This window comes from Drechmeria coniospora, chromosome 02 (assembly GCF_001625195.1).
Source record: "Drechmeria coniospora strain ARSEF 6962 chromosome 02, whole genome shotgun sequence".
Lineage (NCBI taxonomy): Eukaryota > Fungi > Ascomycota > Sordariomycetes > Hypocreales > Ophiocordycipitaceae > Drechmeria > Drechmeria coniospora.
The window spans coordinates 3,978,754-4,002,136 of NC_054390.1; the positions used below are offsets into that span (position 1 = coordinate 3,978,754).

At 59.9% G+C, this 23,383-nt stretch overlaps 4 protein-coding genes across 4 annotated transcripts; all 4 read right to left on the bottom strand.

The window, feature by feature from the left end:
- Positions 1 to 5,988: 5,988 nt before the first annotated feature.
- DCS_04224 (uncharacterized protein) lies at positions 5,989 to 7,815 on the bottom strand (the record flags this gene model as incomplete). The annotated part of the gene is made up of 2 exons (XM_040801536.1): positions 5,989 to 6,606; positions 6,655 to 7,815. The coding sequence occupies 2 exons, from the start codon at positions 7,813 to 7,815 to the stop codon at positions 5,989 to 5,991; spliced, it is 1,779 nt and encodes a 592-aa protein (XP_040656569.1).
- Positions 7,816 to 10,376: 2,561 nt separating this feature from the next.
- Positions 10,377 to 11,819, bottom strand: DCS_04225 (uncharacterized protein; the record flags this gene model as incomplete). The annotated part of the gene is made up of 3 exons (XM_040801537.1): positions 10,377 to 11,305; positions 11,403 to 11,727; positions 11,766 to 11,819. 3 exons carry the CDS (start codon positions 11,817 to 11,819, stop codon positions 10,377 to 10,379), a joined length of 1,308 nt encoding a protein of 435 aa, XP_040656570.1.
- Positions 11,820 to 12,065: 246 nt separating this feature from the next.
- Positions 12,066 to 13,244, bottom strand: DCS_04226 (uncharacterized protein; the record flags this gene model as incomplete). Its single annotated transcript, XM_040801538.1, has 1 exon — positions 12,066 to 13,244. The coding sequence occupies one exon, from the start codon at positions 13,242 to 13,244 to the stop codon at positions 12,066 to 12,068; it is 1,179 nt and encodes a 392-aa protein (XP_040656571.1).
- A 2,814-nt stretch (positions 13,245 to 16,058) lies between these two features.
- DCS_04227 (ATP-dependent bile acid permease) lies at positions 16,059 to 21,222 on the bottom strand (the record flags this gene model as incomplete). Its single annotated transcript, XM_040801539.1, has 2 exons — positions 16,059 to 21,078; positions 21,155 to 21,222. The coding sequence occupies 2 exons, from the start codon at positions 21,220 to 21,222 to the stop codon at positions 16,059 to 16,061; spliced, it is 5,088 nt and encodes a 1,695-aa protein (XP_040656572.1).
- Between the last annotated feature and the right edge of the window lie 2,161 nt (positions 21,223 to 23,383).

Below are 23,383 nucleotides of genomic sequence, written 5' to 3' on the forward strand. Positions count from 1 at the left end.
GTAGCGGTGCTGTAGGGGTAGGTACTGTAGGGGTAGGCACTGTAGGGGTCGGTACTGTACGGAGCAGGTACGTGGAGGCGGGCATGCGCGTGTCGGCCGTCCAGGTATCTGCATGTACTCATACCTGCCTGCACCCGTTCGCTCCAAGGACGTGCGCAGCCAACACCCGCAGTGCGTCCCTCCACCCCGGCGCTGCAGGCCGTCCGGAGCCGGGGCGCCGCTCCGTGACCGTGGCGCCATCACGGACGGCAAACCGTGCGCCTCGCCCTCGTCCGAACCGGAGAGGCTGAGACAGGCATGCCGCGGCGCCATGGGGCTCTTCCGCCGCTCTCCGCCACTTGGCCCGCGCGACCGTGACGGGCGCCTTTGTTGCCCCTGACGAGCAACGGGGACGAGGCCCGGACGGTGCCTGACGACCCCTGGGCGCAGACTACTAGGTAGGTACCTACCTTCTTAGGTACCATGGCAGCACATGGACCATGGCCACGCACCGCACTCATGCGCATCTGCTCCGAGTTGGTGCAGAGCCGGTGCGCACATGAGTGGCTGTGCCCGTACAAGTACCGCGTCGCACAAGCACCGCGCAGGTGCTGTACGTGGACACTGTAGGCGGTTGATCGGCGTGCACCCACCGTTCTCTCCGTCGTCCGCTTGGACGCACTGAGCTTGGTGGTGCTTGTGTCGCTCCGTACGGTGCAGCGTACGCGCACGTGCATGCACTGCACAGCAATTACTGTTACTTGGGTGTGCGTGGCCGACGGCGCAGTGCTCCGAGGTGCTGTGCGCCCACTGCACTGTCCGGGCCGGAACGAGCACCTACTTATTATTAGTGCTCCGTACCTGTGCAGTAATACTTACTGGGTGTAAGTATTAATTACGGGGTTACCATGTACGGGTTAGCCTCAGTACTGTACCTGCTTAGGTACAGCAGGTGGGCGTGCAAGTACTTACCCTCGCAGGCGACGCTCGCCATTGCGGCGCATGCTGGGACCTGCGCTCCGTAGGTGTGCAGTACTCCATACAGCACCTGCTGGCCACGTACCTGCGCGCCTGCAGACGGCCAGCATGCACCTCCGAGGCCAAACTCGTCGAGAGGAGAGCTTGCGCTCCGTCGACCGACTCGCCGTCTCGTCCAAGCCTCGGGCACTAGTCGCCTTTGGCTTCTCGCTTGTTGTTGTTGTTGTTGTTGTTCCCATGCGCCGGCGAGCGGCGTGCCTTGCCCCGGCCTAGTGCCCTGTACGTGTCGCCGTTACGGTTCCTAGCGGTGGCCGTGCTGGTGGCCATGGTGGCCGCGGTGGTGCCGCGACGGCACCTCGTGCGACGGCGTCGTCGAAGCAGCCCGGCGGCTTCATGCGTTTGCCTTGAGTCGTACCCACCCGTGCAGCGGCCAGCCTGGATTGCGCTCCCCGCCCGGCGCTGGACTGACTGGCTGGAGGCTCCTCGTCATGGGCCTGCCCCGTCTCCGCCGCCGGCGTTTCAAGTCCGGACAGGTCTTGCCTCGTCACACCCGTAATTGCTTGCAGTCTGCGGCGGGCAGTCATGCTCCGTGCATGCACTTGAACCTGCACGGCATGACACGAGGCACTCGGCACCTGCGAGCAGGGATCCGTTTCCGCATGCCGACCCGTTGCTTTTCGCCTCGGCAGTTGGTGCCCCGTCGCGATGCTTGTTCCTCGCAGCGCCTGCCAGTGCGAATCTGGCCGGCAGGCACACGAGACGAGCCATGGTGCCGATCGGCCAGCGGCCAGCTTTGAATGCTGCCCATGCAGGTGTGCCGGAGCGTGCAAGTGCGTAACACTGCACTACTTACCACAGTGCCTAGGTACCTAGTAAGTAAGTACTCGTAGTGTGATTTTTGCCCATGCCTGTGTTGCTTGTATTCAACCTTGCATGTATTACATGTGCTCCGTCCTTGTGCACATATTGCTTAATTACTCGGGCTTGTGCTTACTCCGTACGGAGCAAACATTGCCATGCTTAACAAGTAACTACAACTAATTACTGTACTCCGTACTGTACTCCGCACAGGTACATGTTGTTGTACGGTACTTGTAATTCGGTGTACTTGCGTACCATAGTTGGACGTGCATGTACTTATTTGCACGAGTACCCCGTGTCATGGATGTACTGTACTTAGTTGTGCAAGTACTGTACAGTCGCAAGTACTGTACGGGCACCAAGACAGAATTCCGCCGAGGCGCCAAGCAACATGCTGCTGGTGACTCGCAAGCGTGGGCAGCGTGCAGGTGTGCTTGAACTGTTTCAAGTATTACTTGCGCCTTAAGTATTATTACTTGTGCAGCGAGTACGGTACGGAGCACTGCAAGTAAGTACGGAGTACGTTGTACCTAGCAATACGCAGTAGACATAAGTACTAGGCACGGATACATGTACTGTAAGTGCACACGTACAAGTGCAGCACTCTGTACGGTACTTGTACCCCCGCGGAGTGCATGCTCCGAACATGCGTACAGAGCTCTGCGTTGCAGAGGGCAAGAGTGCTCCGTGCTGTACTGTACTGTACTGTACTGTAAGTACTTGCTGTTCAACTGCTTGCACATCCTCCGTACACCTCCCTCCCCGTTCCCTCCGCACCCGACATGAATCGGAACGTCGACTCGGTCAAGCGCCAGGAAGGCTGAGCAGATGCGCCGTGCGGCAGTTGTCGTCTGGGCATGCCGAAAGAAGACGGTCCGAGACGATGCGAGCGCGTGTCATGTCGAGACCGGCTGCCTTGGCCTTGTTCTGTTTTGGCGAAGCCTGCGCCTTCGCCGGCGCGTTTGCCTGCTCCGTCACCGAGAGCCTCCTCTCCTGCGACACGCGTTTCACCTTGGCAGGGGCACCAGCGGCGGCCAAAAAATTTCCGCCTAGCTCGCCCCTCGCCGCGCCGTCAGGCCATTAGGTAATGGGCACCAAGCTTTTTTACGTCAACTAGCCCCCGGTGGTGCGGCCGGGCATGCTGCCGCTGGACGAATGCCGCCCACCCCCCCTCCCCCCAGGCGAGCGGCGGGGCTTCCCTCGACGGCGAGCCTCTTCGGCGGCAGGCCTGCCCCCCTGTGGCGCCGAGGCGGGACCTGTAGCGGCTCGGCCTGCGCGCTAGCGGCGCCTGGGCCGGCACTCGCCGCATCCACCGGCATCGCTAGCGCAGCCCGTCGCGGCCTGCCATGTGCGTGCACGGCGGCGCGCTCTTCGTTTTCGTCGTCATCGTCACGGCCAGTCATCGTCCCGTCATCATCACACACCATGGCCGTCATCATCAGTCGACCGGCATGCGGTGAGGTGCTCGCGTCTCGCCGGCGCCCAACGCGCAAGACGCCACACTGCCTGCAACACGTACGTGGTGCGTGCAGTATTTCTTGGAACCCCATGGTATTTCCTCGTATACAGTACGGAGCATTACTGTATTAAGTGCTTACTTGGTCACCAGACGTACATGTGCGAGGAGGGAGTTGTAATTACCGGCTGACTTACAGCGCCCTTGCCAGTAGTTACTGTACTTGTAAGTACGTGCAACCAAGTGGACTTGCACTCTAAGTACGTACTTGCAGTACTTGAGTAGTTGCGGAGCACAGCGTACAGAGTAGTACTATGCATGCAATGCGTGCAGTACTGTACTTGGGCGTGCACGTAAGCAGGTACCTGCGAGTGCAGGACGGGTGCTCCGTACACGTACGAGTACTTACAGTACATGTACTCATCACCGTGCGTGTACAGTACTTGCCGTGTTCGTACTTGTGCTTGTGCATGTACATGTAATACAGTATGCACGTACAACTACGTGATTGTACTCTGTACGCGGTGCAAATCCGCAGAACAAGACCGCAGTACAGTACAAGTAATACGCAGTACGACTAAGTAAGTACAAGTAAGTGCCTAGTACGCAGTATGAATACAAGTACGTAAAGTGCATGCCCGAGGTACCCTCACGTAAGTACTTGTATTATACGGTACGTACGGAGTAAAGATGCTCCGTACTTTGATGAACCGTTGTCCAGTGGCCCGGGACCTGTCATACTTATTTCCAATGAAAACTCTCCCCTGCCAGGGTCGTCGTCGAGTCCCGGGCCGCTGCCCCAACTGTGCTTTTTCCTCCTGTATATGTGCTCGTCCTTGCTATTACTACTTGCAAGTACTCCGTATCCCGTACCTGCGCACGGAGGAGTACTCCGCACGTGTTTACGGTACGGAGTACTCCGCACGTGTTTACGAACAGTCCAGTAAGTACATGTACTTAAGTACTTGCTCCGTACTGGGAACATGTGCATGTACTTACTACATGTAGTACACCATGAGTTCGTCAACGGTACTTGTACATGTACGTGTACCTGGTTGTACTGTAGGATAGGTGCACGCCGTCATCGTCCTGCTATCCGTATTGTGCATGCAGATGTGCAAGTACCCCGCGCAGTAGTCATCTAAGTACTTACGACTACTTGTGCTTGTAAGCGAGCCCTGCACAGTAAGTACTTCGGGCTCGACCATCCATCGTGCTACGCTCTCTCTACCCTTCCATCACTCGGTTTTTCTCCCGCCACCAAAGGCCTTGCTCCCGCCGCAACAGGCACCTTTGCATTCACCATCTTCAACCTGTGGCAACCTGCAGAGGCGTAGTGGGAAGAGTCACAATCACACGAAGCGACAACACAGCTAGGCACTTGCAGAGGCACTGCACGTACTTGCATGCATTTGTCAGGAGACACATACGGGTCGTCTGACTGGACGGTTCCTCGCAAGAGGCAAAGATGCTCCTCCGAGATCAATACTGCACCACCCCACCGCCAGTCCTACAACCAAGTGCTTGCAGCTAGTCCCCTGCGCCCTGGCCGCTGGCACCCAAAACTCCTCGCTCTGCCTCCTATCCTACACCATGAATGTTGTCCGACACCGTCGGAAACGAGTACGCGTTCGGATGAAATTGAAACCGAAATGATTGCACCTTATTCCATCCAAGACACGGGAGGGAAAGCGGTGCTGTTGACACCCGTCTGGGAGAAATCCCAATCCGTAGGAATCCCTTTGACCCGGCCAAGCTGGTGAGAATGATCAATCCATGTGTGGTAGGGGTGTCGAGCGAGCCGGTATTTATGCCAGCAAGGCCACCATGCTATGGAGCTACTCCGTACTCTGCAGTATACGCCGTATCTGCACGAGTCCATCTGTCCGGGGGCGGCTTGTCTCCGGTCACCAAAGCCAAGTGGTGGGTTCGCACGATGCCGCATGCTCAACCCACTCCGCACCAAGTATTGATGGTTCGCCTGCTGACGGTGCATTCTTACGGCTGGTCGGTCAGCTCCACGCTCCATGCGTCGCAAAGTACTTGACCGTTCCGAGTCGAGAGACAAGTCGGAATGCGGGAGACAATCCAGAATACCACCAACGGTCCAGCAACAACGGAACCTCACGGGCAGATCAACGATGGCCTATTCGGTCGGCCGGCTGTGCAGTTTGCAGGACGAGCATAGCAATATCGGCCCATTCATTTCTCTATTCACTCGACTTGGGCAACTTCTATTTTAGATTAACATGCTATTCAGATTGATCCATAATTATTGTACAAGACTTGTATGAGCTTCTATAAAGCACACTGCGCACCTGGCAAAAACAATATTTCTTGCAGTTAGTTGCCCCCAAAATCATGAAACCTGTTCGCATCATTATTCAAAGCGCTATGCCTAGGGGTGCAAACTTAAAATCCATCCACGATATTAATCAGTGGCGCTATGCCTATGCATATATGCATGCTTACAATCCATCAACGTTATTATTCAGTAGCGCTATACCTAGGTTTGCATGCTTCAGTTGCCAGTGCGCTCAACTCTTCGAGCGAAAGCCCAAGCCTTTGAGCAAATGATTTTAGTGGCGTTGCTTGCATTGGCACACTTGCAAGGATAGAGTCCAGGATTTTTCTACTGTTAGAACCAGGCTATATATATAGTAAGAGCGTTAGAATAGTACCAGCAGCTAGACTCATCAACACATAGCAAGAACCTACCGGAAACTAGATTTACAAAGCCAATTAGTATATTTCAATTTAATTATAGTCATAGTAGTAGTAGCAGGCATACTTACATATTTATCAAACTCTGCCGTAAAGGCCATGGCAGCTTCTGCCAACTGTCGAGGAGCCTTCTGAAATGCCGTTGCAATATCACCTGGGGCCTGTTTTAGATCATTATAGCCACTTTCCATGGCTCCCGGAATTTCGCTTATTGCCGTTGCAAAGTCCGTAAGAGACCGGCCTAATGCATCGGCATTCTCTAGGTTTGCAAGGTCGGCTGCTCCACTTTTTGCCGCCGCTGGAATTTCCTTTACTGCTTTTGACAGATTATTGCATGACTGTATAAATGCATCAAGATTCTCGACATTTATAACGTCCTTAACGCTGCGTTTTACGGCGTCGGGGACTTCGCTGAAGGCTTGTTTGAGGTCGTTCCAAGACTTTTTGAAAGCATCAATATTTTCTTGGGACCAAAGTTTCGTAAAGCTGCCCCACAGCAATCCTGGAACAAAGCGAAGCCCCAAGACCCTGTCCCAAAGACTGACTGGGGACTCCTCTTGAGAAGATGGTTTACTTTGCTTTGCCGTCTGGAAACAGTTAGCTAGTCGCTGAATAGTATAATCACGCCATCATCCAATTCATTACTGGGAACATACCGCATTGGTCAAACACGTCGAAGCCATCAAAGCAAGATTGAAGGCAACACCACCAAAATGATCCATAACTCTAGCATTGGCAACCCCGACAGGTCTATTGCCTCGGTTCGACTGCGGCTTGTCCTTCTTTGGCTTGATGCTGCATGTCTCGCCGCGCCTGCAGTTCGAATGCTTCGTGTTGCCCTTAGGCTTCCTACCCATTTGCTTGTCGTCGATGGCTTCGAAAGTGGACAGCATTCGGCTCCAGTTTTCCTCGACGAACTCGGTGACAAACTTTGACACGGCAGGGTTAGCAGTCTTGGGTACGTCTTTAGCAGTCCATTCGGTAACAAGGTCAGCAAGCTTTATCTTATTCTTCTGCTGCTGCGCGGGCGGATCCTTGGCTGCCTTGTCTCGAAGGAAATTGTTCCCCTGAATGTCCGACTCAAGCTTCGCCTTCCAGTCAGCAGGGTTATCCGCCGGTCTCTGCGCTTCGGTCTCCCTGAGTATATGGTTTTCAAGATTTGCTTCCAGCTTGATTGTCCAGGCGAGCTTTTGGAGGTCTTCCTCGTTGTAGAATTCAGTGGCAAAGGTAGGATGTGCCGTTCCGGCGTGTTGGGACATGTAGGCGCGATTGTAGAACGGATTCATTTGCACCATCTGCCGAGTGTCGTCCGCACGGTACGCACCGATGATGCGATCTCGCTCGACTCCGTTGATTGCCCCGAATTCCTTCTGCATGCCGTCGGGCTGGTCGCGAGATCCCTCAACGTCAATGATTGATGGATCCGGACTGAGGAGATACACCCAGCCATCTCTCTTCGGCAACTGTAAATCCTTGATATCCTCGGTGATTGCGGTCCCATACGTCGCAAAGAGTTCGGCAACGTTCAGTGACGACGTCGTCGAGACGAAATTTGAGCCTCGAATGTTAGAGGCCGAACCTTGAACATGCTTGTTGAGGTCGTATCCTTCCCCGAAGCCGAGGGTCAGCTTAGGCTTGGCCTGCAAGCCGTCTTCGAAAATAGCTGTGGGCGACCGGCTATCACCTCGGGCAAGAATATTTGACGGCAGAGTTACCTTCTTGGTATTCCGCGAGACTGCCCAGGGTGGCACGTTGGCGAGAGCATTTTGCCACAGTTGAACAAAGGCGAGGAGTAGCCAAAAGGAGACTACTTGCATGATGCTGAAGCCGGCCGGATGGGCCAATCTAGACGGGACGCTGAATGTGCCGTGTGCTTGTTCGCTCTGCGATGATTTGACGTGTACAGCAGAAAGCAAGGCAGCCCACGTACGGTGAAGGAATGAATGAACGAAAAGGATGTGTGAAACTGAAAAGCAAACAGGAACCATGTCCACGCAATGATGACATGCCATGAGAAATATATATACCCAAAGGCTCAACTGTTTTGCCACGCCTCGAGACAGTGTTTTCCGAACAGACCACCATCATTGCATCAAGTTTAACTCGAAGCATGTTTGGCTACCCCTTGTGGCTGTGCCGCCTGACGCAGGCTCATGGCCTGAAAGCGACCTTGTTTGCTTGTGACTTCTTCTACTGTTTGTTAGTCAACACTAAGTGCCACGAGTAACCAACCACGAAACAAACCAACTCGCACTACCAACCCCGCCGGCACTTTTACCAAAACGTACTACACGCACTGCTCCGTACCGGAATTCAAGAACATGTACGGAGGGCCGTATATCCTCCTCTGGCGGTGCTCCGTACAGGACCGAGCACAGCGTCCTTGGTTGCTTCTTTTGGCCACCCATCTACCCAACCATCCGGACAGGACCACTACCTTGCAACCATAGATGACATCGGTCCATTGTCTGGAAAGAACTGTGCAGGAATACGCTCAGCCCCCCTGCTGCTTGCACCCTCAGAGGCCGGCGAGTGCACTACTGCGCGCATTTCGTCTCAGGACAATCGGACGGGCCTGCATCGAATAGGTGGCCGTCGGTCAGGGGGAAATCTGCTGTTGGGAGGGCGCCGGCTGTTTTGGGGCTCGGGCAACCACCCTCCAACCACTAATGCCGTGGTCGGGTCGTCACACCCCGCCGACAGGCGTACCAGCGGATCGGTACGGTGGGTTAATCGTGGCCAAGGTGTCGATTCAATCCCTGGTTGTCGCCGCTTGAGCTGAAGCATCCCTTTGGTCAGGTGTCTGACTGTGCGATGGGTGCGTTTACAGTAGTACGGAGCACCCACCCTCGTTGGTGTTTTCCAGTGGTGCACACCTATGCAGGGAACGGTGTTATCTCCGGCAAACCAGCTGCAGTTTGTTTCAAAGGTTGCATGCAGCCTTCCATTTCGCAACAGTAGAGGTAGCCAAGGCGAAAATCGGCCTCACGACGGAGTCGGCTTCCACGGCGTCGGAACGGGTCACGGTAGCGGAAGGGGCCTCGTTGTCACCACGGAGGTGCGTGAGTCGATGATGGTCGTGGCTAGCTGCAAACGTCTATGCAAATTAAAACGAGCATGTAGGTTCCTGCCGGAACTTTTCTCATCTAGATGGCAGAATGTTGCATCAGAGCAGAGCCAGGCGGCCTCGAAGGCGTAATACGCACCCGTTACCAGCAGTGCATCCTCCATTGCTGTCGCTTCGAATGGCTCTTCAGGCTCTGCCTCCGCAAACGGCAAGAGATAGTCTGCAGCGCTTTGGGGGGGGGGGGGGTCTTGGTTGATTTAGAACCATTAGAATCAATAGCCATCACGGTTGTGACGATCCTTTCCATGGAGGAGATTTGAATGCAACCGTGCCCAGTGCGTGGCAATCCGAGAGCCAGAAGGGTGGGGCGAGGCATGCGTACTTGCATACTTACGTACTCACAACTACAGTAGTGCTGCACCGCGGACTATAGTTCGAGCGCTCCCAGGGGGGGCCCTACAAGCGCAGTATACTGTAAGTACAGTACTGTAAGTAATAGTTCTTATGCCCCTACTGTACGGGCAATTATTACAGTATTAATTATTGCACGCAACACCTTCTTGCACCCACACGGCCACAAGTACTGTAGGTACGTAAGTAGTGCAGCTGCGTGTGTAAATTATACTGTACCTACAACTAATACCTATGCTGCACCTATGCCGTACCTACAGTACTCTGTGCTCCGTTAGTACCTACTCTGTACCTACCTTATGCTGCACCTATACTGTACCTACACTGTGCCTAGGTACTAGCTCTGTATTACCACCTCTGTACGGAGTACCTACAACTATTATGCTGCGCCTGCTCTGTATTGCCTGTGCTTACTGCGCCTCCTCCGTGCCTATGTTGCACCTTCTCCGTGCCTATGATGCACCTACTCCCTACCTACCTATACCGTACCTACACTGTAAAAGTGCCAACGTTCAAGGTATGTCGAGCAATTACGCAACAGGCACGGTGTAAACTCGTCCCAGTGGCTCGGCGGTCGAGAGACGAGACGCACCGCAGCGGTGCACTTCTCCATTGCGCCGCACTGTCGGGTACTGACCCGCTCGCTCTGCAGAGTGTGGTAAGGACTTGCGCCGTCACCACGAGTCCGGCGTAACCACCGGCGCAGTGTATCCTTCCTGTCGTGCTTGCGGATTCTCGGCTCGCTTCGTCGTCATGAATCCGTCCGTGTCCCGGCGGTGGCAGCTCGCGCGCGCGATGGCAAACGAGCGAGCTTCCGGCCGGGCCTCGATGCCTTTGCACCCAGTCGTGGTGCGGTGCGGTGCGCCGCTGCGCGCTCGTGCATGTCCGATCCCGACGCCCTCATAGCTCCCGCATCACCTCGGCCACGGCGCGCACCGCCATCCTCCTCCGTTGCGATTCGCCCAGGCCGGCGCTCGAATCCCGCACCGCCTGCAGGCGCCTCATCATGCCTTCGACCTTGGCCACCTCGTCGTCGTTGTCGTCGTCCAATCCCGTCGCCTTTGGCCGCGTCGGCATCCCGTCCTCCTCCGTCGCGGCGGCGTCCGTGTCGGCGTCGGCGTCGCAGGCGGCACGATGGCGAGCTTCGGTCCATATCGCCTTCTTGAGGCCTTGCCAGTCGGCTCTGTCGAAGCCAAAGTCGAGATCCTCGGGCTTCAGCTCCGCGCCCTCCTCGTCCCCCTCGGGCGACCCGCCGTCGTCCCGTCCGACGTGAAAGTCGCCAAAGTCGTCGGAGGAGACGAGGGCGTCGTCGTCGTCGTCCTGGGCCCAGTCGTTGCTCTCGAGCGCCTCCCTCAGCCTCTCGACGCCCACCTTTTCGCCAAACTCGTTCCGCGCGCCCTTGTCCCCCGTCGACGCCCTCGGGACGGCCGAGGAGACGTGGACAAACTCCATGCCGGCCTCGACGCACAGGCCGTCCCACTCGTCCGTGTCGTCGGCCCCGCCGAGGCCGACGGCGAGGCGCACGCCGTCCCACTCCCAGCCGCCGAGCCCGTCGCGGACGACGGAACCGACCTGGCCGATGAGCTCGCGCGTCGTCGTCGTCTCCGGGCCCGTGCGGGGCAGCGGGAAGACGAGGACGAGGCCGCCAAGGACGGCGAGGACCTCGCGTGCCTCGTCGGAGAGGAACGACGCGGCCCACGCGGCCGGCGAGCCGACGAGGTCGAGCCAGACGGGCACGTCGGCCCTGTAGTACGGCGTCCGGAGGGCGAGGCTGTGCGTCGTGCCGGCGAGGGACGTCGACGCTGGCGAAGGGGGGGAGCCGGCGAGCGCTGCGGCCGTCGGCGTCCGTCAGCGACCGGCCGCGGCGAGGAGGGGGGGGGCGTGCGAGCGTGCCGGCGAGGGGCCCGCGGCGCGAGGGTCACGCACCTTGGACCACGTTGCTCAGATGCTCGGCATGGTGCTCGAGGCTGACGGCGAGGATGCGTCGTGGATTCGTCACCTCCATCCCGCCTGCGTCGGCGTCGGCGTCGGCGAATCGGTCCGTGGACGTCTCTTCTCCGGCCCGCTCTCGTCCTCGTTTGACCTTGCTCGTCGACGCGGCGGAAAGGGAACAGGTGGGATTCGGAATGGTGACGCTGGGAGGTGAGGTCTGGAATGGTGACGCTGGGAGGTGAAGCTGCGTGGCAAAGAGTGCCGTGGTTGGCTCCCTGGCGGTATGGATGGTGCCGCTGGCGGGGTTGCCATCCCCCACCTAGCCTGGACCGCACGGCAATCAAGGGTCCAGCGAACGACGCCGTCTTCTCGTGGCAGAACAACCACCTCGGACGGCGCTTTCACGTCCATGCTGCCACATCTTCCGAACGAGACGGGATACAGAGGCAAGCAAGTGCGTCGTACAATTCAGGATACCGCTACGTCGGGCGATGTCGTGCGTCACGAATGCATCCGGACGGACGCACCAACGACGCACCCAAGCAAGGGCAGAGAAACATATACAGCGTGCTCGTGGAGAGCGAAAACCAGCTCCTCTCTCGCCTCGGGGCTCTCCGGGCTCTTCGCCCACTTCCCTCCTCGTCCTCCCCCCCCGTCTCACTGGTCGCCTCCCCAGCCAAAGGAGCGGTTGACGACGCCCATGGCCTCGACGCCGGCCCGCAGCACGTCGCCGAGGGCGCCGTCCCCCCCCGCCGGCTGGCCCCGGCTCGCCTCGAGGTCGCGCTGGTCGAGCTCGGCGTCCCGGCGCTCGAGCATGGCGCGCTGTATGGCCTTGGCCCACATGCCGTACCAGGCCTCCTCGCTCACGCCGGCGGCGTACCGCCTCCGTCCCGGCACCGCCGTCGGCCGGCTCATGGGCCAGGCCGCCGTCACCGTCTCCCACCGCTTCGTGGCGAAGTGGAGCCAGGGCCAGGTGAAGAGGAAGAGCAGGCTCGCGTAGAAGAGGAAGCATATCCAGCGCGTCAGGCGCCAGCGGTTGGCGAGGCACGCGTTGTAGACGTCGACGCGGGCGTTGGCGACGGGAAACGTCACCTCGCAGCGCCCGCGGTAGTTGGTGGCGCGCACGAGCGCCTCGAGCCGGCGCCGCAGCAGGTCCCAGTCCCAGCCGTCGACGCGGCGCTCGAGCGTGAAGCACCGGAGGCCGGCGGCGCTCGCGCAGAAACGGTGGCACCACTGCTCGACGCCGGGCACGCCCTCCTCGGGCGCCCGCTGGGCTCGGACGGTGCCGCGGCGCACCTTTTCAAAGTTGCTCGCCGTCACGAGGCTCCGCCACGACTGCTGGCGGCCGATGTCGGTGTAGAGCAGGTGCGTGAGCTCGACGCGGACGTCAAAGTCGACGACGCGCGCGCTGGCCGGCCGGTCCTTGCCCTGCTCGCGACGCCGCTCCCTGTGCGTGCCGCGGAGGCGGACAAAGGGCCGGGGCGGCAGGGCCGCGAGCCGCGTGATGTGGTCGAGGAGGAACTTGGGATCCGAGTCGAGCCGGGCGTCGACGTAGTAGGTTGTCGTGCCGTCGGCGTCCTGGCCAAACGGTCGCACGAGCTCGGCGCCGCCGCGAGGCATGAGCGGGTCGACGGGCCCGCGGCTCGACTCGCCATCGACAAACTCCTCGTGGTCGGTGTAGAGCGGCGGCAGGTCGTCGTCGATGCCGTCCAGCGCCAGCGTCGGGTCGTCCATGTACCGCATGCCGTCGGCAGGGGGGGCCGCCGTCGGGTAGAGAGAGATGGCCGCCGTCGACTCGCCCGCGTGCGAGGGCGTATCGGCATCGGGGTCGCCCATGCTGTCGGGTCGTGCGGGAGCCAGACGGGCGGAGGCCGGCAGGGTGGTTCTCGAGTAAGGACGCTCGAGAGAAGACGCTCGAGTGTAGAGGCAGAGGGACAAGAGAGAGGCAGAGGGCCAGGAGAGAGGCAGAGGCCAGGCGAGAGGCAAAAGGCCAGGCGAGAGACAAAAGGCCAGGCGAGAGGCAAAGGGCCAGGCGAGAGGAAAAAGGCCAGGAGAGAGGCAAAAGGCCAGGCGAGAGGCAAAAGGCCGGGAGAGGGGCAAGGGTCAGGACAGAGATAAATGGCCCGAAGAGAGGCAAATGGCTCGAAGAGAGGCGAGGGAGGGAGGGAGGGTACGAGGCGAGGCAAGGAGGCGAAGCCAAGGATGCAAGAGTGAGCGGAGGCATCGAGGCTGGATGGGGCCTGCCATCCACAACACCCAGCAGGCAGCCAGCCAAGGCCGCCGCGGATTCTGCCTCGCGCTGGGCGGCACCTACGCTACTCGGGCATGGTGTCGGAGAATGGTGCACGAGTAGAGTTTGGTTGGTGGCCGCGGAACGACAGCCAGCGGCGATCGAAGCCGTCAGCCTCGCCCATGCGGGGTAGCAACATCCACCAGGCATCCGCCCTGTCGTCGAGCACTCGGTACGCACTCGTACAGTACTTGTAGGGGCGCGATTCGTGCGTCTTGCACGGAGGACTCGGCACGGAGCACAAGGACTGTACGGAGTAAATACAGTACATGTAAGTACGGAGTAATAATACTGAACGCACGCATTTGGGGCATGGAGTCTCGGAACGGAGGGGTGGCTCGGTCGATCATACCGTGCATGCAACACTGGTGGGCGCCGTGCCACAGGGCCACCGTGCTTGTACCATGCCTGTACAGTAGGGGTGCTGTGCTGTGCTGTGCCTGTACTTACACGGCAGGTTCTCCACCGCGCGTCTTGCGCACTGTGCTCTGCAGGTAAGTGCTGGTGGCCGTGCTGCTAAAGTACCTTCAGGCCGCTGCGTGCTCGGTGCTGAGGGGAGATCTCGTTAGGCATGTGCGGTGGGGTGGCAAGGGTGGCAAAAGCGTCGATTCAATTTGCAGTAGCATCATTGAATCGTCACGTTTGTCTAGTTGCTGTAGGTGCCCCTCCGTGCCAGCACTTGTAGGTGCGCTGTACGGAACGGCGATTACTGCGCATGCAAGTTGTTGCACCGTCCATGTAGGCTGCCGTGATGTGCATGTAGATTGCTGTGCTGCACATGTGCCGCACATGGACTGGAGGCGATGCAGGTGCGCTGTGCGGAACGGCAAATACTGAGCATACAGACTGCCTTGATGCACTTGTGCTCCACATGGAATGGAGGCGAAGTAGGTGTGCTGTGCGGAACACGGCGATTAGTGTGCAGCACTACGACGCACATCCACTGTAGGCGCTGCGCTGCACATCCACTGTAGGCGCTGCGCTGCACATCCACTGTAGGCGCTTCGCTGCACATCCACTGTAGGCGATGCGCTGCACATCCACTGGAGGAGCTGTGCTGCACCACTTCTACGGTAGTACATGCAAGTACGGGATACTACTTGCACAATACCGTACACAAGGTAATACTACTTGTACGGCAAGTACGTAGTACACCTGGGAGAACAATCACATAGCACTGCCGCGCGCAACGAATAACAGTACAAGGAGGTCAAGTAGTTGGTTCTCGACGGAATACAGCACGGTGCGGCGGGCGACTGGGCACTAGATGGTCGGGAACCTCCAGTGCGTGTAGTGCACTGGACTGCATCTGTGGATGCGGCGACGATATAATACCACAAGTAATTACGCTACTGTACACGGATGGGTGCCGCACAGCACACCTACATACACGTACATGTACCTGCGTTGCAAGTCCCTGCCTGAACACACTGCAAGTTCACCTACGTTAGTACTTGGACGCACTGCAAGTATTGCTTACTTGTACTCCGTACACGCTCTGCAGGTATTACTTCAACGCACTGCAGGTACTTGAACGCATTGGAAGTTCCTACTTGGACGTACTGCAAGTATTACGGAGTACTTGCTTGAACACAGTGCAAATACTTGCTTGGACGCACTGCAAATACATGCTCGGACGCACGAGCCATCGACAATGGCTGGAACCACTGTAACTACGAGCCAACCGTGCTAGGCCGACGCTGATGCTCGCAGGCCTAGTGCGGTAGCCTGTAACAGGACAACGCCGTGCTCCGCAAACAACTTGACTTTGCACCAGAGTCTGAAGCATGACGGGGGTGAAACATCAAACAGGGCCCGCCACCAGATGTTGGGTATGGGCAACGTCAAGCAAGCGAGTATTCCATGCTATCCTCGCAATGCACTGCCGAGTAGGTCGTTGCCCCGAATCGTCCTCCCTCCCAGCCGGCCGGCATTCTGCAGGCGAAATCTCTTGCTCATGTCCACGCTCCCCACCGGTGATGCGACGCCTGCGGTCCTGCCTGTCTGCCGCTTCTGCCCAACAGTTCTGGAGCGAGTACAACAATGGTCACGCTCACGACACCCGAGGCCCCGTATGCGGCCTTGCCTGTCCACCGCCTCTGTGGCGAATGCTCGTAGTTTTAAAGGGTAAAGATAAAATGTACCAAGCAGTGATGTTGTCGCCGTGTGTCGTTGTCGCACCCGCCGACCCCGAGGCGAGCGAGGCAACCGACCACGACACGTGCCCATGTCCCTGGCAACGTCCGTCCACTCTCCCCAAGACACCCAATGCAAGCGCGAAGCGCGACAAGACCCATGATGCTCCGCGCACACGCGGCAGAGACGGCTCCCTTTGCTTTCCCTTTCCGTCGTGCGCTGGCTCACGCCGAGCCGACGTCGACGAGCTGTCCTTCGTCCCACTTCCTCTTGGCCGCCTTGACGAGCGCGTCGAGCTCGCCGCTCGTCTCGCACATGCCGCGGAACGAACCCTCGGCGTCGCTGATGAGCGTCCACGGGTGGCCAAACTCGACCACCTCGCCCCTGTCGAGCACGAGCACCTTGTCGTAGTCGACAATCGTCTGCAGCCGGTGCGCGATGGTGATGACGGTGCCCGTGAGCTCGCGGATCGTCGCCTGGATCTTCGAGTCCGTGCCGTAGTCGATCGACGCCGTCGCCTCGTCCATGACGAGCACCCGCGGTTTCCTCAGCATCGCCCGCGCGAGGCATAGCAGCTGCCGCTGCCCCTGCGACAGGTTTGACCCCGACTCGCTCACGGCCGACGACAGGTCGAGGAAGACGTTCTTGTTCGTCGTCGTCGGCGACGACGACGGAGGCGCCACCGTCGAGGGCTCGCCCGGCTCGTCCGGCCCAATCAGCTGCACGCGCCGCAGCGCCTCAAACACCTGCTCGTCCGTGTACTGGTCAAAGGGGTCGAGGTTCGTGCGGATCGTGCCCATGAAGAGCGTCGGGTCCTGCGGCACCATCGTCATCTTCTCCCGCAGGTCCCGCAGCCCGATGGTGCCGATGTCGACGCCGTCGATGACGATGCGCCCCTCCTCGGCCTCGAGCGCGCGGAAGAGCGCGAGCGCGAGCGAGCTCTTGCCCGCGCCCGTCCGTCCGACGATGCCGACCTTCTCGCACGCCGCAATCTTGAGCGAGATGCCCTTCAGGACGGGGTCGAGGTCGGCGCGGTAGCGCGTCGTGTAGTCGACAAACTCGACGTCGCCCTCCGACGGCCACGACGCCGCCGGCCGCCTGCCCTCGACGACGGGCGCCGCCTCCTGCTCGAGGTCGAGGTACTCCTTGACGCGCTCCATGGCGTTCATGTTCTGCTCGTTCATGCCGTAGAGCCGCACGAGCCAGAGTATGTTCTCGGTAAAGTTCATGGCGTAGCTCAGCGAGATGCCCGCCGCGCCGGCGTCGAGCTTGCCGAGGCTGAGGATGATGAAGACGCCGGCGAAGAAGGAGACCATGTTGCCGAGCGCGTCGGCCCGGAAGGCGAGCCACCGGTTGCAGGCCCAGAGGTAGATGAACGGCCGGCTCTGCGTGTTGATCTTGGCCAGGTTGTCGCGGATGAAGCGCCGCTCGTCGCCGTAGGCCCGGATCGTCGTCACGCCGCTCAGCGTCTCGCCAAACTGCTGGAACAGCGGGCTGCGCTGCACCGACTCGAGCCGCTTGAGGTCGCGCGACGCCCGCAGGTAAAACGTGGCCACGGCGTAGAAGAGGGCGGCGATGAAGGCCGCCGCCACGAGGAAGCCCGGCGTGATGACGGCGATGAGGATGATGGTCACCACGAGCGACAGCGCGCACGACATGACGCCGATGGCCGTCGGCGAGATCTCCTGATCGATGGCCTCGAGGTCCTTGCTGAAGCGGTTCATCAGCTGGCCGAGGGGCGTGACGTCGAAAAACTTGAACTTGGCCCTCGTCACCGCCGACATGAGCCGGTCGTGGAGCCGCCGCGACGCCGTGAGCGATCCGAAGAAGATCCAGACGTCGCGGATCAAGGCCGCGAGCGCGCCGAGCGCGCCGATGAAGGCGAGCCCCCCGAGGTAGTAGGCGAGGTTGACGTCCGGGTAGGCGGGCGTCGAAAAGGACGCCGGCTCGCCGGGCACCGAGCCTGCCTCGGCCGTCGACCGGGCGCTTCCCAGCCGCGCCACGCTCGCCCAGCTTCCCTTTGCCAGGGACGGGCCGCCGTAGGCGTGCGAGGACGACGCCAGCGCCACGGCCGACGCGTCGTCGTCGACGTACTTGTTGGCCCACTCGCGCACCCAGACGTTCGTCGCCACCGTGGAGAGCTGCTGCAGGTTGAAGACGACAATGGCGACGAGCCAGAACCACCACGGCCCCATCGACCGCAGGTAGCTCTTCATGACGGGCCACTTGACGGCGCCCGAGGCCTTGCCCTCGCTCATCGCCTCGTTCACCTGCGGCTTCTTGGGCCCAATCTTGCCGGGTGCGCCGTTCGGGGCGTTGCCGTTGCCGTTGCCGTTGCCGTTGCCCATGCTCTTGCCGTGCGCCGCCGCCGTGTCTTCGTCCCCGACGCTCGAGGGCACGCGCGAGGGCACGCGCGAGGCGCAGGCCGACGGGGGCCGCGACTTCTGAATCTCCTCGCCGAGGCGGCCCGAGGCCATGACCTCCTGCGCGGTGCCCTGGCAGGCGATGCGGCCGTTGTCGAGGACGACGACGTGGTCGGCCGAGGGGACGCAGAGGGCGACGTTGTGCGTGACGAGGATGGAGGTCCGGCCGCGCATGAGCGGGCCCCGGATGCAGTTGGAAAAGATCCACTGCGCCGTGTGGGAGTCGACGGCGCTCAGGCAGTCGTCCATGAGGACGTGGGCCGAGTTCGAGTAGAGCGCGCGGGCGAGCGAGATTCGCTGCTTCTGGCCTCCCGACAAGGTGATGCCCTTCTCGCCGACGAGCGTCTCGTCGCCGTGGTCGAGGATCTCGAGGTCGCGCTCGAGCGCGCAGGCGACGATGACGTCCCTGTACCGCCCCTCGTCAAAGGGCGCCGCGAACAGGATGTTGTCCCGGATGTTGGCGTTGACGAGCCAGGCCGACTGGGCCACGTAGGCGACCGAGTCGGCCAGCTCCGTCTCGGCGTCGGGCCGCACGTCCTCGCGGCTCCGGCCGCCGGGGCAGAAGATCCTGCCGTCGACCATGGTCATCTCGCCGAGGAGCCCCATCAGCATCGACGTCTTCCCGGATCCCGTCGGGCCGGCGATGATGTTGAGCTTGCCAATCTTGAAGTCGACGTTGACGTCCATGAGCCGAAAGGCGCGCGAGCCGTCCTCGGCCACGGCATCCTTGCCACCCCAGATGAGCGTCGCGTCGCGGAAACCGATGCGCTTGACGCCGTCCTCGTCCACGTTGTCCAGGCCGAGCTGCTCGTACTTGTCCGTCTCGTCCTCGGCGAGGAACTCCTCGATGCGGTCGACCGACACCTTGGCCTCCTGCACGTGCGCGAACATGTCCCCGAGCTGGTCGAGGGGGACGCGGAGGAGCATGAAGAGCGAGATGGCGGTGAAGGCGATGGACGGGTACAGCGGCTTCTCCTCGATCGTCGTGTAGACGAGAAAGGAGAAGAAGGTGATGAGGACGGGCACCGAGTTCCAGATGGCGACGGCGCAGGCCCAGAGGATGAAGCGGGAGCGCAGGGCGTTGAGCTCGACGCGCCGCTTCTCGTCGATGATGCGGCCGAAACGCTCCTCCCAGGCAAAGTACTTGATGATGCGGATGTTCTGGAGCACCTCGTTGGTGACGTTGATGCGCTTGTCCGTGGCGGCCATGATGTTCTTGGAGGTGATGTTGAAGCCCCTCGCGAGGAAGTAGTTGACGGGCAGCAGGAAGGCCATGACGATGAGGCCAGGGATGGCGCTGAGGCCCATGACCTGCCACAGGAGGATGACGGAGATGACGAGCTGCGTCGGGGCGGCGGCACACAGGAAGTGCAGGTAGGCCGTCACTTCGGCCACCTTGAAGCTGTCGACGGACATGAGATTGATGATGGTGCCCAGGTTCGCCTGCTCGTCATCGCCGGCGGGCTTGGCGGCCTGCGGCTCGCCCGCTGGAGGGGTGGCGGATTCGGCGTCGCCGCCGCCGGCGCGCTTGCTCTTTCGCCTCCTCATGCCCAGCAGACCCTTGATCCTGGCGACGGTGCCTTCCTCGTCGGCGTCGCCACCCTTCGGGGCCGTCTTGCCGGCGAGCAGCACCTTGTCCTTGCCGGCGGCGGCCTTGCGGCGCAGGGCCTTGGCGTAGATGTCGCCGATGATGATGGCGCGCACGCGGATGCAAATCTTGCGGCCGGTCCAGAGGGCCATGCCGTCCGAGTAGGAGCGGATGGTGTCGAGGACGGGCAAGCCGATGACGTAGAGCCAGAGGACGTTGACGGGGGCGCGGTCCGGATCCTCGACGTACTCGAGGATGGCCTTGAGCAGGAGGGTGGGCGCAAAGGTGAAGAGGCCGGAGACAAAGGCCATGAAGCACTGGTAGAGCAGCATGCCCTTGAAGAACTTGAGCATGTGCCAGGCGAGCGAGGCCGTCTTCTTGAGCTGGCGGTAGTCGGAGATGACGGCGGCCGCCTTGTCCTTGGGCAGCAGGTTCCAGACGTCGGGCAGCTCCATGGGGTTCTTCCAGCCCTCGTAGACGATGTCGTCGACCCAGGCAAAGGTCGCGAGGGAGAAGAGGCTCGCGAGGGGTTCGCGTGAGGGCGGGATGCCATCCTCCCACTCGAGCAGCACCGTCTTGTTGCCCTTCCTCGTCGTCATGGCCATGGCGAAGAGCAGGCTGACGAGGCCGAACTCGACGACGATGAGGACGCGGGCCAGGCGGGAGCTAGGATGGATGAGGACGGAGCGGAAGATGAAGAGGTCGAGCGTCCAGACGACGGCGTAGATGGTGGCCGTGTGGTTCCAGAGGTGGGGGATGCGCCATCTCGTGGCGCCGAGGAAGAGGCGGTGCGAGGTCAGGACAAAGGTGTAGACCCAGACGACGAGGCCGGCGACGGCGGCGAGCTGGCCGTCAACGCCGGCCCGGTAGGCGCCGGCGAGAGCGGCGATGGCATTGACGACGATCAAGCCGACGACGGCGAGCTCCTCGACGGCCTGGGACAGATGCCGGCCGGGGGGGGTGTCGGCTTGGACGATGGAGCCTCTGCTCAGGGTCTTGGCGAGAGCCAGTCGACCGCCGTTGATCTCGAGGTCGTCGTCCTCCTCGCTATCGGTTTCGCCGTCGGCGGCATCGGGGGGGATGGCCGTGTGGTCCTCGGCGGCCGTGTGGCCGTTGGAGAGCGGTTTGTAGCGACTCGTCCGGCGGTTCGCGAGCAGGCGGCGGCCGTACTGGGCGGTGAGGCGAGCAAAGGAGAGGCCGATGACGACGAGGGGAAGGAGGACCTTGAGGTAACTAGCGGTCGGAGCATCTTCGGTCAGGCACGGGCGCCGACGTTGGCAGGCTCGAGAGGATGGAGGGGAGGACAAACTCTTGCTGAAAGCAGGGCGTCAGGTCGTCGACCCGCCAGACCGGCCACGAGCACCGGGCAAAGGTCATGGTGAGGTTTTCGAGGTCGGGCCCCTGCGCACGCTTCCACCACGTTCCCCGTCAGCCGACACGCAGTTTACGATGCTGCGGTCGCGCCCTTCTCGGTCGATGTTTGGTCGTCGACGAGGGGGGATCCGGGGGTGTCCTCTCGAGAGAAGGGAGGGAGGGAGGGAGGGAGGTCGAGTCGGCCTCTGGACTCGAATGTTGTTGTGACGGATCGCGTCGCACCCTAGCCCGTCCGCTGGGCAGAGTGAGGAATTGAACGGCGTCACGGCGGCTTGGTCGGCGAGTCGGCGGTGGCGGGGCAGGACGAGAATAAGAACGAGACAATGGCGACCATGGGTCTCTGCAGCACTTGCTTGTGCTGGAGCCGCTAACCGTACGGGTACTAAGCCGCACCGATAGGCTCGAGCTGGTGGTATTTCCAGCGTCGGCGAGAGCTTTCGGGCCTAGTCGCGGCGGCCAGGTAGGTACAGCAGTGCCCCACCCTACCAAGCTAGCAGGTACCTAGACCTAGCAGGAAGTGCTCCGTCAGTTGCGACCTACCCAACGGCACCACTCGTTGCGGCACAGGACGTACCGGTAGATTCTGCTGCCTCGCTGCACCCAAGACGAAGATTGTGCAGCGCAGCTCAATCGACGGCGCGCGCCTGCTTGGGCAATTGAATGGTCGAATCGTAGCACCGGTTCCGTCACCGGTACATGCCGACGGTCGAGAGGAAGGACGCAGGAACGCCGGGAGCCTGTCTGGACAGGGATGTCGAGGCCACGCCGGGGTACTTGCGAAGGTGGATTTGGAGATGGTTGACGTGAAGAAATTAATTAGAGGCGGCTGGTCGGGAAGGGAAGCACTTGTATCCGATCGGTCAGTCCTCCGCAAGTACTTGATTAATACTGTACGGAGCACGGCAAGTAAGTACTTACGAGTACGGAGTACTTACTGTACGTCGGTTTGGTACTAGGGGTAGGGAAGACGAAAACGCCGCGCTCCGTGCTCCGTGATCGATGGCAAAGCCAGCAATGGCGAGTGAGGTCGCGAGTTACTTATATTCAAGTACAACTATTGTTCCTCGGTGCAGTCAAGGCCATGGAAGAATCTTGGAGGAACGGACTGGGCTGGGCCGACGCTGCAAAGTGGAGAAGCGTGGGTGCTCGTCTGGGTGTAGCGCACCTTTGCGAACTCGTCCCTGTTCCTACTAGGAAGTTCGATGTTCTCTTGTACCACCTGCTCGTACTCTGACTTTGTGCTCGAACCTTTTTGCAGGGCCACGCCGCAGACCAGCGACGGCTAGTTCACCCTAGCCCCCACATGGCGACGCATCGGTCGATCAGTTCGTCGGTGACTCAGTCCATCAGTCAGACCGACCATCCTTTTTATTTCATCCATCCGTCACCAGCGTCGCCGTGCAGCCGCGAGCCGTCTTCGATCCGGACCACTCTATTCCGGGGTGACGGGGGCTTGCGATACGGCGCGGCTGGTCAGCTGCATGTACTTGCAAGTACTGTACTCTGTACGGATACTTGTGAGTAACAAGTACATGCATTCATTCAATGGGTAGGGATGGGCGGAGTGCAAGTAATTAATGCACTTGCCGTCTTGATCCAAGTACGGATACACATACTTAGGTATTACTGCACGTACACTGTTGGCACACTGATTTGTGGTGTACAAGTACACTTCTGGAGTGCTTCCTGTACAGCCATACTCTACGGTACAGCATATTCCTTTACAGGCGGGTACGACGTAGCTACTCCGTACCTGTATGCACTTGCACCTACAAGTACAGTAATAGTACGGAGTACTGGAGGACGGCTGGTGAATGACAGATGGAGGTGCAGTCTCGAGGTCGACGCTTTGGCTTGGAACAAGGAGTCCCACGTAAAACAGTTGTACATGTACGTACTGTTGTTCACCTACAGACAGTACTTGCATGTACGGAGTACGGAGCATAGCAAGGATCAGTAATACTCATATGTACATGTCAGTGTACTTGTACACGTGCAGTACTTACAGCACTTGTACGCATGTAAGTGCAAGTACATGTACTGTAAGTAGGTATTTGAAGCGAACACGGCACACAGACATGCTACTCGCCCTTGTACGTACTATTCATACTAAAATACAAGCAGAATACGGAGTGCTGCTAGTATTCTCGATTGTTGATATTAT